Source organism: Poecilia formosa, unplaced genomic scaffold (assembly GCF_000485575.1).
Source record: "Poecilia formosa unplaced genomic scaffold, Poecilia_formosa-5.1.2 Scaffold520, whole genome shotgun sequence".
Classification (NCBI taxonomy): Eukaryota; Metazoa; Chordata; class Actinopteri; order Cyprinodontiformes; family Poeciliidae; genus Poecilia; species Poecilia formosa.
This window is the reverse complement of record NW_006800459.1, coordinates 60,849-74,398: the sequence shown is the minus strand read 5'-3', so window position 1 is coordinate 74,398 and position 13,550 is coordinate 60,849. Positions and strand designations below refer to the sequence as shown.

Genomic DNA, 13,550 nt, shown 5'->3' with positions numbered 1-13,550 from the left:
ATTAAAAATTAAATAAAAATAAAAATAAATAAAAATTAAAATATAAATAATTAATAGTTAATAAAACCATTAATCCCCACTAGCTCCCATGGCAACCTGAAGCTGGAATTCTATTGGCTGTAACCATGACGACAATATAGGCCGAAGCTTATAGCTACGGGTTTTCCCGGAGAGCTCGCACAACGCTGAAACTCTCAACGTTGATCAGACGATATAACCTACTCGATTGAAAACCAACGGTTCTTTTAAGAACCAACACCATATTAGGGATATTTATATATAAATAACTTAATCTAATTTTTCCACCCCCTTATTTGAACAGTCATCCACAACGTGGGATCCGAACCTACTACGGGACTGACAGGGGACACGACCACCCAAAGGTGGAGTCACACCCTCCGAACAACACTAACGGGTAATTTCATTTTATCCCACCACTATTAAAACACCCCGAAAATAAACGAAAATCTGCCCCACCTCCCCTTAAAAAAAGGGGAAAAAAACACCAAAGCACAAACACACCAGAAAAAACTCGCGGAGAACACAAGTGAATAATTTAATTAGATCATTAACCTAAATTAATATTTACTTCACACTTGTGTTCCCTAAAACGTTAGGATTTCACCCCAGACCTAATAAATTAAATCAACACTAATTGGTTACGGAACCCAACCCCGGAAATTGATCACTCCGGGGGACCGCTACTGGCAAGGGCGTATGGTGAATACCACGGCCGAAACGCCTGCTTGAACCAGTAGTCACCACTGAAGAGTGGCTTCTGAAATTTTACTTTCCTCTTTAACATAGATACGACTTAGAGACGAAAATTTTCCAAAATTTCGTTTCGTTTCTAACAGCGCTACCAACCTAGAAAGTTATTAATAGAAATAGACCAAATCACAAAAAAAAAAAAAAATTCTTCCCACTAATTAGATATCAGCGCGACACACACGAAAAATTCACATTTCATTACACTAAATTCATTCAACTTTAATATCAATTAATACATTTTTTTTTTTAAAAAGGATTCAAAATGCCAAATAAACAGAAAACCGTTACTGAATGGATTGAAATCACTTTTAAAGTTTTTCTATTAGAACAGAATAGAAACCAACCTAACCAAAAACAAACCGAACGAGAGATGGATTTAGTTTTAACAGACCTGGAAAAAATACCTAGGAAAAATTTACAAATTATTCTAAATGAGGCCACAAAAAAGGCACAAAAGGAGATAAAGGGCATTAAACAAATCACCCTGGCTATGGCCCAAAGGAAAATTACAGAAAGAAGAAAAAGACAATCCACAACAATGAACCAAGGGAAAAGTACACAACCAGAACACAAGATACGGAAAAAAGGAAAAGGAACACAAAACGAACACACACCCCACAATACGTTTCAAAACACTCCAAATGAAGGGGAAAGAACCACAACAACCCAAAATGACCCAAAAGACAACCCCTTCCTAACAAATTTGAACAATGAAACCAGAATAGAACCTTATATTGAGAAGAACGTTGAACCGGATCCAACCTCAGAAAAGCCAAAAAGGGACCCTACACCCCTCAAACCTTTTACCCTCTTGGAGGTTTTGAAAACCCCGTTGAAACCGATAATGATAACCCCCAAGCCCTTGAGAACCATACACTATAATCAAGAGAATAAAAAAGAAAATTGGCACCTCATCACTAACCGACCCATAATAATTATGGGAGATTCTAACATTAAGAGAATGCCCCCACCAACTAATCCCAACATCCAGCTGGATTGCTATCCAGGAGCCAACCTTAAAGATGCCTATGATATCCTGAGAAAAACCAAAACTTGTAACAAAACCAAGAAAGTCGTTCTCTCATTTGGTATAAACAACAGAGGACAAATGAACCCACAAAAAATACACACCCTACTCAACACCTTCTTAAATGCAGCACGGGACACGTTTCCATTTGCAGACATATACACCCCCCTATTGAACTACTCTGAAAAACTAAATTTTATACAAAAACAAAACCTCCAAAAGATCAACACAGCTATCACAGAGATCTCCCAGAAATTAAACCTCCATATTCTTTCACCCATCCCACAAGTACATTTCCAGACATCAGAGGACAAAATTCACTGGACTACCCCAACAGCCAAACTCATCCTGGAACACTTGTGTGAGACTTAAAACTGGTGAGCCCGTATGCTTCCTGCCATCTTCAGGTTTCATGCGGGCAAACCAGCCTCGAAACTCCAACCAACAAACTAAATCTGGAAGAGGGAATTCTTAACCTTTCTACCACTTTACACCTAAGAAAAAATCATATCCAATTATTATCAAAGGGCCTAACTTTTATTCCCACAGCAAGCAGGATCCCTAATGTAAGGGAAAGACTCAAACTCCAAATCCAAAATTATCACCGCCGACTTAAATTAGCAGATTTCTTCCAAAACAAAAAGGATAATGACCGTTCCCCTCCTCCTTTTTTAACCCCATCTCAATGGGAGCCACCGATTCATAAAACCCACCCCCTCATTTTGGAATTAATTGAGCAGGACAAAATTAGCACTAAAAAAATCCCAGTTGAACCCGAAAAAAGCAATCTTTCACCACAGGAACTGGAAGCATTAGAAGAGTTGCAGAAGAATAATTCGATCATCATAAAACCAGCCGACAAAGGCTCTGTTACGGTAATCATGGACAAATCTGATTACCTTTGGGAAGCCAACAGACAACTGGGGGACGAAGAATATTATCTTCCCCTGGAAAAACCTATTTACCCAGAAACTAAAACCTTAATACATGACCTCCTCAAACAATTGAAGGAACAAAAATACATTAATCAAAAACAACTCTTATGTCTTATGGGCACAGACCCTCCCAGACCAAGGTACTTTTACCTCCTCCCTAAAGTCCACAAGGAACCCACCAAATGGTCCAAACCCTCCCACATCCCAAAAGGCAGACCAATAATTTCCGACTGCAGCAGCGAATCCTACGGCTCTGCACAACTTTTAGATTTTTATTTGAACCCCCTTTCACAGAAACATCCCAGTTTTCTAAAAACTACAACCGACTTCCTGGAAAAAGTATCCACACATACAGTTTCTGAGGAAACCCTCCTTTTCACTATTGATGTAGAAAATCTCTACACAAACATTGAGACTGAAAAAGGCCTTGAAGAATGCTTTAGGGAAAATCCAGATTCTGAAAGGCCGGATGAAATTCTCCTGGAACTCCTGAAAATAAATTTGGAAAGGAATGACTTCATGTTCAACGACCATTGGTTTTTACAAATCAAGGGGACGGCCATGGGCAAACGATTTTCACCGGCCTACGCCAATATTTATATGGCGAAATGGGAAAGGGAGGTCTTTCAGAAATGTCCCAAACTCCCGAAGGCCTACTATAGGTATTTGGATGACATTTGGGGCCTTTGGGAACACAGCCAGGAAGATTTTAGAGAATTCATGGACATTTTGGGGAACCATCACACATCTATCAAACTAAAAAACACAACCAACCTACAGCAAATTAACTTCCTGGATGTGATTACCTTCAAAGGGGAAAAATTCAGGGAAACTGGAAAATTGGACAGTAAGATTTTCTTTAAACCCACGGATTCCCACCAACTTTTACACCGGAGCAGTTTCCATCCGAGACACACATTTCAGGGCATCTTAAAATCCCAATTGATTCGATTTAAAAGAATCTGTTCAAATGAGAAAGACAGAGAAGAGGCGACAAAGGTCCTCTTCCAGGCCCTGAAGAGAAGAGGGTACTCTAGGACCGTTCTCTATAAAGTTAAAAAAGAAACCCTCTGTAAGGAAAACACAAACCAAAACAAAGATCTGGAAACTAAACCACACATTATTGCACTAACAGGACCCTTTTCAGATTTCACAACAAAAAATCACAGAATCTTGAAGGAAAACTTCAAAAAATTACAAGAAAACCTTCCTATAAGTCAGAACTGGAGGGTCATCGCAGCACCTCAAAAGAACCCCAATTTGAAAAACCTTCTGGTCCACTCTAAATTCACGAAGAAAAACGTGCCATACAAAGGGAAACCAAGATTCCCCTACGTTAGGAGCCAGAGCAACAATAAACGTTGGACTCTCCCACCCGGAATTCCCCCTTTTCAAAAAAAAGTGATCTACCTTATCTGGTGTCACAAGTGCAAAAAACAGTACGTAGGGGAAACAGTAAATTCGTTTCACCTACGTTTCTCGAACCACAAATCAAATGTTAGATGTAGGAGGAAAACGGAAACAACAATAATCCAACACTTCATACAACATGGGGTTGAATCCATGAGGGGCAGACCTTTGGTTCACAACCCAAACTGGACAAAAAGAGAAAGGTGGATACAGGAGAGAATCTGGATTAAAAGATTGGGAACTAAAACATCAGAAGGCCTTAACGAAAGATAACTTAACACGGAATCATTTTCACAGATTTTTTTCTCTTTAAACCCCCACCCCCCCGATTTTTTCCCCCATTTTCCCCCACTCTCTCCTTTCTTTTTTCTTTTCCTTTCCCTCCTGAACCTAATACATCCAAAAAGCTCCTTGTAAACTTAACCTCACCTTTCTTCTGTCCTGTAACTTAACCCTTTAGTCCCCCCTCCTTATCTTATTCCCCAAACTCCTTCTCTAAATCCTAACCTAACCCCTCTTCTGCTCTAAACCTAACCTTTTAGTTCTTCCTCCTCACCTTAATCCCTTACAAATTCCTTTTCTAAACCTAACCTAGCCCCTCCCCTTTCCTGAACCTAACCTTTTAGTTCTCTTTCCTCATCCTAATCCCTTACAATCTCCTTTTCTAAACTTAACCTAACCTCTCTTCTGCCCTAAACCTAACCATTTGATTCTCCTCCCTCATCCTAATCCCTTACAATCTCCTTTTCTAAACTTAACCTAACCTCTCTTCTGCCCTAAACCTAACCTTTTAGTTCTCCTTCCTCATTTTAATTAAAAAAAAAAAAAAAATCCTTCTCTAAATCTAACCTAACCCCTCTTCTTCCCTGAACCTAACCTTTGGATTCTTCCTCCTCATCCTAACTCCTTAAAAACTCTTTTTCTAAACCTAACCTAATCTCTCTTCTGTCCTGAACCTAACCTTGGAATTCTCCTTCCTCATCTTAATCCCTCAATACTCCATTCTTATTCTAATCCTAATCTCACTTAATTTATAACCTAAGACTATTCTTGTTTCCTCCATCCTCTTCCTAGAATCTACTAACCTGAATTTTTTGAACACCAACATAACAAATCACCACTAGCTCAATCTGGGCCTGCTCAGAGGAAGCAACTTGCACCCACCGGAATATGCTGGCCATATTCTATGCAGCACACACAGTACATACAAAACAACTAGGTGATGTCATTTGACACACCGATAACACCATACACCATCTAAAGATAGTCCCTGTTGCTCACGATGGTTCTTGATCTCGAGCGAGAGTGCCTACCCTTTGAGGTCCTTGTTAGATATTTTTTGGTATTATCATTATTACTTTAGTACATATTCAGTCTAATGTTAATCAGTATTATTGTGATTTTTAGTTTAAAGTGTTCTCTTCCTTATGTGTGTATAAACTGACCTGGAGGTTACGACTGTCTGTTTATCTTCATGTGAGACAGTTAACTCTGTGTTTCCCAGATCTTAAATTCTTCTTGTGNAAAAAAAAAAAAACTCTTCAAATAGACCTATTACGTCATGTAGGGAAATTATTCATTTTCAGATTGCTTTCAATTGGCAAAAAATAGAATTTTGGTTCATAATCCTTTAATTTAATTATAATTATAATCGCAGTCAGTTATAATCAACTGAGTGCGAAATTTATTACAGGCTCGGCTTTATATTTACACCTGTTTCAGATGCTGCTTGAAACTACGGAAGAGGATTAGGGCCACATTTTTATCACAGAATTCTCAGATTTCTTTTCTCTCTTTTTTAATCCTCTTCCATACTGAAGCAATAAACTAAAATAAAATAAAAAAAATTAGAAAATTAACTCAATCACACATTTTAAGTGCTTTGTCAAGTGCATTTTCTGAAGCTGATGGGAAAGTCTACCAATTGTCTGTACCCCCTTGTCCTGTAGAGGGGTCAAGGGGGCTGCTGGTGCCTATCTCCAGCTGATGTTCTGGGCGAGAGGCAGGGTACACCCTGGACAGGTCGCCAGTCTGTCACAGGGCAACACAGGACACACAACCATGCACACACACACTCACACCTAGGGAGAATTTGGAGAGCCCAGTTAACCTGACAGTCATGTTTTTGGACTGTGGGAGGAAACCGGAGTACCCGGAGAAAACCCACGCATGCACAGGGAGAACATGCAAACTCCATGCAGAAAGACCCTGGGCTGGGAATTGAACCCAGAACCTTCTTGCTGCAAGGCAACAGTGCTAACTACTGCGCCACTGTGCAGCCTGGTATGCATGAAATTGTTGGGTGTAATAAAACAAAGTTGTCATGTGTTAGAAAGTAAAACGATGACAATCAGCCATTGAGCTGAACTTTCTAAGTCGAATTTGAAAGTTATATTAACGTTTGTCTTGACTGTCATTCTGTGCTTTTGTTACAAAATATCCTCTGAACCGTACAAACTTGTCTTGTGACAAAGTAGGCTTCTTTATCTTTTGTTCCTTTTATGCTTTGTGTGTGTTAACGCAGAGTGAGGTCCAGTCATGGCTGTCAAAGGAAGGCCGTGCTTCCAGAAATCGCTACCCTATGAAGTATGGCTTCATCTTCCTCCTCTTGGCTGTGTGTGTGTTGTGCTTCACGCTGTACAACATGGACGTCAGCGATCACAAGAGCTGCATATTAACCAGGGTGAAGTTTATTTTTTTTAATTTTTGGTTAACATCTCACAATCTTAAAGCTTTATGTATTGCTTTGAGCCGTCGTTTTCTCCTCTGCACACTTCGAAACCACCGCAGCTTTTCAGTCTTTGTACAGCTTAAACTGACAGATTAAAGACACAGGACAAAATGACATGCAGCTTTTTGAAAACAGTCAAAACTAATTATTTTTCTCTTGTACAAATAAGTGTCAGCTTAAGGGTGTTCACATTCGTGCAACTAAGCTATCGGGGCGTTTGTATTGTTCTCGCACAAGTTGTTCAAGGTATCAAAGGAGGGAGGTGTGTCTGAACGTATTTGTCCTTTTCACTTCACAGAAACCCTGCATTTTGAAGGAGGTGTGTACATGTTTTCTATCCGCTTTGCTTTTATGAACAATTCTTCTAGTCAAATTGTTTCATCTTGAACTGAAAAGTAAATTCACAGAAGACAAATCAAACAGGATCAAACATCAACAGGGATAAACAGAAACATAGTTTAAACTTTTTTTTATTTCATTTTTCTTTATCTTCATAATAACAGTATGAACCTTGCATGAAAAGCAGTTGCTGTAGATTATCAGATAAAGATATTAACATTATAAACTGACCAGGATTATGCACTGAAATTATGATTGTAAGGCATTTCATTTGTCTAATCTTCTTTCATCCAGTTAAAGATTACAAACGGGTCCGTGACTCCGATAGCGACCATAACACCTATCAACGCCATCACTCCGTTACGTCCCTCTGAGCCAGCCAGCGTCTGCTCCTTCCACTCTGTGTCACCTGAAAACGTCAAAGAGGTCAACTTGTTGAAGGAGTCCATCGCCTGGCCTGAAACGCCGTCTGTACCGCCTGGCTTTTCCCTGAATGACACCAGTGATCCCGCTCACAGCACCTTCACCATTCTCCCACGGAGAGGAGGGGGAAGTTGGCACGTCGGGGATCAGCTGGAGGTTCTGATAAAAGTCTCTGATTTCCGTGGTCGCCCCAGGAAGTCTGGGGGAGACTTGCTGTACGCTCGGCTGCAGAACCGTGCTGTGTTTGCAGGCGTGGCGGGGAAAGTGTTTGATCATCGCAATGGTTCCTACACCGCTGTGTTCTCTTTACTCTGGGAAGGAGACGCACAAGTTGAGGTAAGACTCAGAAGTTTTAACGACAAGTGTTGCAGTAAAGTGTTTCAGCTCCTTTTGTCACTTAGGTTCTCTCCACAGGAAACACAGTAAGAAGCTCTGAATAAGAAACATGTGAATCTTTGAAAAAACATATGTGGGTTTTTGTCAACCCAACAGTCAAATTATGTTTTATTGATAATTTAACTGAGTGAAAATGTTTTTACTCAGATAGCTTCTGTTGCTTCTTTTTTGCAACTCATGTTTGCAAAAATTTTTTTTAATCTCATCATCCATCCATTGTCGTACACGCTTATTTATCCCTAGTCGGGTTGCAATGGGTGCTGGTGCCTATTCCCAACTGTCAATGGGCAAAAGGCAGGGTCACCCAGGACAGGTCAACTCAGACAAGACAAAGACTTGAGGAGAATTTACAGAGACCAGTTACCCTGATTGAGAACCCACACATGAACAGGGAAAACATTGCAAACTTCATGCAGAAAGACCTCCGGTCAAGAATCGAACCCAGGACCTTCATGCTGCAAGGTGACACTGCTACCAACTGCGCCACTGTTATTACTTTTCATGTTGTCTATACGGTCAATGAATATTTTTTTGCGATCTGTAAATCAATTTTACATTTGAGGGGGAAAAAAAGGAAAAACAGAATTTGTAAGAGTACAAACGTTTTCACAGCTCTAACCACATACGATTAAATATATACTTTACTTTATGGTTTAAAAAAAACAATTACTAAATTGTTGTTGTTTTTTTTAATTCTCCTTTGTTTCTAAAAGGTGACCCTGGTTCACCCAGGTGAGGCGGTCACGGTTTTGGAAAGACTGACCAAAGAGCAGCCTGACAGAATTTATTTCGAAAGCATCTTTCGCTCAGGGTCCATCAAGGAAAGTACTGAATGCAACGTATGCCTCAAAGCTCCCAAACAGAAGCTGTGCAACTACACTGACCTCGACACGGGGGAGCCCTGGTTCTGCTACAAGCCAAAGAAGCTGAACTGTGACACCAGGATGACCCACTCCAAAGGAGGATTCAGGCAAAGAATAAAGCCCATGGAAGAGCAGCTCTTTAAAAGGTAAGTGTACTGTTATGTGTACTCTCAACAATCTCTGTGTTGCCTGCAACATAAAACTTTAAAACACAAATTTGCACCTGAGATATGCTGTTGATCAGATCTTTACCCAAGTAATGGATGGATCAGATTACTTCTTTCTCTTCATAAATGAAAACATGGTTTTAAATGTTTTTTTCTTAGTTTTTCATTAAATTTGTCTTGAAGAAACAAGAAACAAAACAGAAGAAACAAGGGGTAATACTATTTTTCTCTGAACTGTAGAAGTGACACGTGATGCTGGGTATAGACTTTTTTCAGTAGAGGACATCATGTCCATTTTAAGAGTCTGTCCTCTGACCCTTGTCCCTGAGTATTTGTAATAGGAGACTCACCCTGGTGCTAATGCCTCAGAAATCACAGTGCCCCTGGATACTGAGGGTACTGCAAACCCCTCCATATAGAGCAGGAAAACCAGGGGCACAGAAAAAGTGACATTTGCTAGAACTAAGACACAGAATGTGAATAAGACAAAGATTTAATATTCCATGACAGTCTGTCGTCAATTTGCTTTGCTCTGCTGTAGTGGTGTCAATATGAAAGTCTCTATTCCGGGATCAGGACCTTCCAACATCAGCATTCTACCAGAACTAAAAGGTAAAATATGTTTAACTATTTGTTCTGTTGGCATAACTGTGAAATTTCTTATCGGGGAAGATATGAAGTTCCTTCTGAAGATTTTATCTTCCCCGTTTACATTCCAGGTGGAAAGAATGAAAACATGAAGACCGGTCCTGCCGGTTACTACTACCAGGGTGTGTGGCGAACACTAGATGGCACCACAGTCCGTCAGTTTAACAACGCCACAGCAATCAGCCAGTGCCTGAAAGGGAAGGCGCTCCACCTGTACGGAGACTCCACCATCAGACAGTGGTTTGAGTATTTGACCTCAACAACACCAGGTAAGATGCCCAATAGGAATGTCCAGCAACAACTGAAACTGCTTCATGCCGCAGCCTAATCTGTTCTGTGCAAACTTTCAGATCTCAAGATGTTTGACTTGAAAAGTCCAAAGCAAACGGGACCTTTCATGGCCTTGGATTTTAAAAACAACATCTTAGTGACGTTCCGGTGCCACGGCGCTCCCATTCGTTTCGGTAACCTGTTAATCAGTCAGATGCGTTACATTGCCAGTGAACTGAAAGGTTTGGTTGGCGGCACGAACACTGTGGTAGTTATTGGCATCTGGTCGCACTTTAGCACCTTCCCCGTTGAGGTCTACATCCGGCGCCTGCTGAGCATACGGACGGCAGTAAGGCAACTGCTCACCAGACATCCAGGTACGCTGGTCATCATCAGGACTGCGAACCCCAAAGCGCTGTCCCTCTACGAGACTCTGACCAACAGTGACTGGTTTTCAATTCAGCGTGACAAGATACTCAGAGCGATATTCAAAGGGATGAATGTGAAACTGGTCGACGCCTGGGAGATGTGCTTGGCCCACCACCTGCCACACAGCCTCCACCCACAGCCTCCCATCATAAAGAACATGATTGATGTTGTTTTGTCCCACACCTGTCCCCTTGGTGAGAGTTCTAAAGGTGCAATCAGTCAAAAAAAAAAAAGAAAAGAAAAACAGGTTAGGACCTCATAAAAAAACAACTATGCAGTCAAAGTCTATTTCTAGTGCGATGTCTACCACAACAGAAATGCCAACCAACAGTTCAGATGATGGAGTTATTCATTAACAAAACAGAAGTAGATTTAGTACATTTAACACTGGCATGTTTAAATAAAAAAGATTTTCTTAGACAAAGAACTCAATCAGCTTTTGCCTGGAACTTTCCCAGTTCCTTTTCATTTATATATAAAATATGAGACATCTTGAAAAAATCATTCAAGACTAATCTCTTGACTTGTTTGCCACAGAAATGTTCCTTTAGGAATAATAATGCTGTTCATCTTATCGTAAGCGAAATGTAAAGTTTCAAATTAATAGTCTAGAAACCATCAAGTAGCCTTACAGAGAATACCTGTATGTTGAGTTTTCCTAAGGTTGAGGCACGTTTCTTTTTTAATAATAATAATTGGCAACTGACTAGTTTTCAAAAAATATTACCTTTATTTAACACTGCTTCATTTGTACATTATATTATATTTGTTACACTAGGACACCAGTCACACCTATCAAGGCGTCCTGAGGATTTGTTAAAGGTGCAGCTTCTGTCACATATTTAGAAGTTTTTCTGTAAAGGTTCTTCTAAACTGTTTCTTGCGTTATTATTTATTTCTGTATATTTTGCTTTTACTCAAGCACATTTAAATAAAGTGACACTTTTGAAGTAGTATTTACTTATAATTGATTTCTTATGATAGTGCACAGATTAAATAAAGTTCTCTCAGGTTTGAGAGACAAAAAAATGTTGAGATAAAATTGATTTGCACAGTGAATTAGTTTCTAGGGGAGAGGACAGTTTATGGAGTAACACCAGGAAGTGGGGGAATCCACCAAATGGCTCAAAGAGCTAGTTTTCTAATTCATAAAACAAATTTGTACTTAGCTACAATTTTCAGGTTGAATATTATTTTGTACTTATTTGTGGGTGTAAAGCACCTTCCTTGATGTATTCACTCATGTTGCTTGTGTGTCCTTTTTCCCACCCTTGTTTCTTAGGACAAATAGTTCCTACACACACACACGCGCACACACCCACACACACACAGCTGTGTGTTCATTATTAGATTACTAAAAATATGTTACCTAAAGCTGTGTTTTGTCTACCTGACCTGACTTTCTTTTGGGCTCATTTGGTGGATATTTCAAGTCACTTGCTCATAAATGAACTTTTGAAGACGTTTTTGTTTCTATTCTTCGAAGAAAAAATTTTTTTTCAGACAATCAGATGCTATGGTACCAACAAGGTGCACTTAGTAAACTGTCCAGAGAATATGAACTGGCATATAACGAATAAATGTATGAGTATAAAATAAATTGTTTATGGATACATAAACGGTTGGTTGTTTATTAAAATATAGCCAACATTTAAAATGGTTGTCTTTCATTGTTTTATGTAATAAAATGAAATGTCCTGATTGAAAGGAAAATCTCCAAAGAAACCAAGTAGCCTAATGTGTAAGTTGGAAATTCCGTTTATAATTTTGGTTTCTTCTCCTCACAACAACTGGGGGAAAAACAAGAATACATGACTTGAAATGATTCGGATTCATGTGGATTCAATCCTTCTGGGAAGAAAGTAAGATAAGAAAGTCATGCATAGAGCATGAAGACCTTACCCATATTTTTATGTCCTCACATATATAAAACCACTTGCACTCTCCAAAAATATGTGTTAATATTTCTGTCACATTTTATCAAGTCCAGACAAACTTTTTGTATATTGCAAGTTCTAAAAAGTTACACATTCATCTTCATTTTAAAAATTTCCTCCAACAATGGATTGAAGCACTGAGTCAAGAAGTTATATATCCACCTACCCCCTAAGAAATAATTTATTTAAAGTTTTCATGTAATTCCAAAAACACAAATGATCTCATCATGCAAAAAAGTCAGGAAAATTAGTATTACAGCCTTCAAAAAATTTCACAAAGAAAACAATTATGTAGTTGATGAACTTCAATAAAAACTACAGGATACAAAGCACACCTGCCTACCTGGACTGACCAGGATTCTGACTTTATGGTCGTTCCATCGCTTATTCTTGGGAAAGTCAGTGAGTTTCCATCAAACATTGAAAGCAAACCTTTGCACAAACTGTTTGGAATTTGAAAAGGACTACAACTGTTTGCTGATTTTTTTTTTCTATTTTTTTGAGAGCCAAGGAAAAATCAGGAGAGTGTGTGAACCTTCTGAAAAATTTCTAGTAATCTGTCCTATCCCAGCTGGTTCAAGTTTTCTAGCGCGCTACAGAGGACCTTACCTGATTAAGAGGAGCGTTGGTGACAGGGATTAGTCAGTATCTACCCCTGATCGAAGGCAGAGATCACGTTTGTGTCACCTTAATATGCTGGAGCCTTACGCTGAGGATAAATTCTTGCATAAATCTGTTACTTGTTTCCAACGAACAATCTGACGCACACATGAACTCAGACGTGGACGTACAGGAGCTGTCCAGTGCTGAAACCAAAACGACGTATTTTTCTACTGTGACGATCCCCTCCTGCCCAGTAGGTGTCTCTAGTCCTCTACATGTTTGTTCTTGTTTTTTTTCCAGGAAGCAGGTAGATGGACTGGTAATTGCACACACCGGTAGAGGATAAAAGTGGACGACTAGCCAGTCACGGTCGGCTTGTTTGCCCTCCGGACCCGTCCGGAACGAGCAGCATTGGTCCGCACTTCTCTTTGACTGGCTGGCCTGATCTCACAGAGCGCATTTTTGTTATCAAATAAATTATTGTTTCTATAGATCCGCTCGTCTGTCTCCCTTTTTGTCCTCGCCTTCGAGCTGGGCGTGACAGAGGGGTTGCAAATTTAAATTTTGCTATTCTTACTGTTTGGGTCAGATGGTTAAAACA

The 13,550-nt window shown here is 39.7% G+C and overlaps 1 protein-coding gene across 1 annotated transcript; it reads left to right on the top strand.

Moving 5' to 3' along the window:
• Positions 1–7,498: 7,498 nt before the first annotated feature.
• Positions 7,499–11,430, top strand: LOC103129157 (NXPE family member 3-like; the record flags this gene model as incomplete). Its single annotated transcript, XM_016664856.1, has 5 exons — positions 7,499–7,972; positions 8,746–9,041; positions 9,604–9,674; positions 9,782–9,979; positions 10,061–11,430. Coding segments are annotated over 5 exons (1,650 nt in total), but the record flags the coding sequence as incomplete, so codon positions are not given.
• Between the last annotated feature and the right edge of the window lie 2,120 nt (positions 11,431–13,550).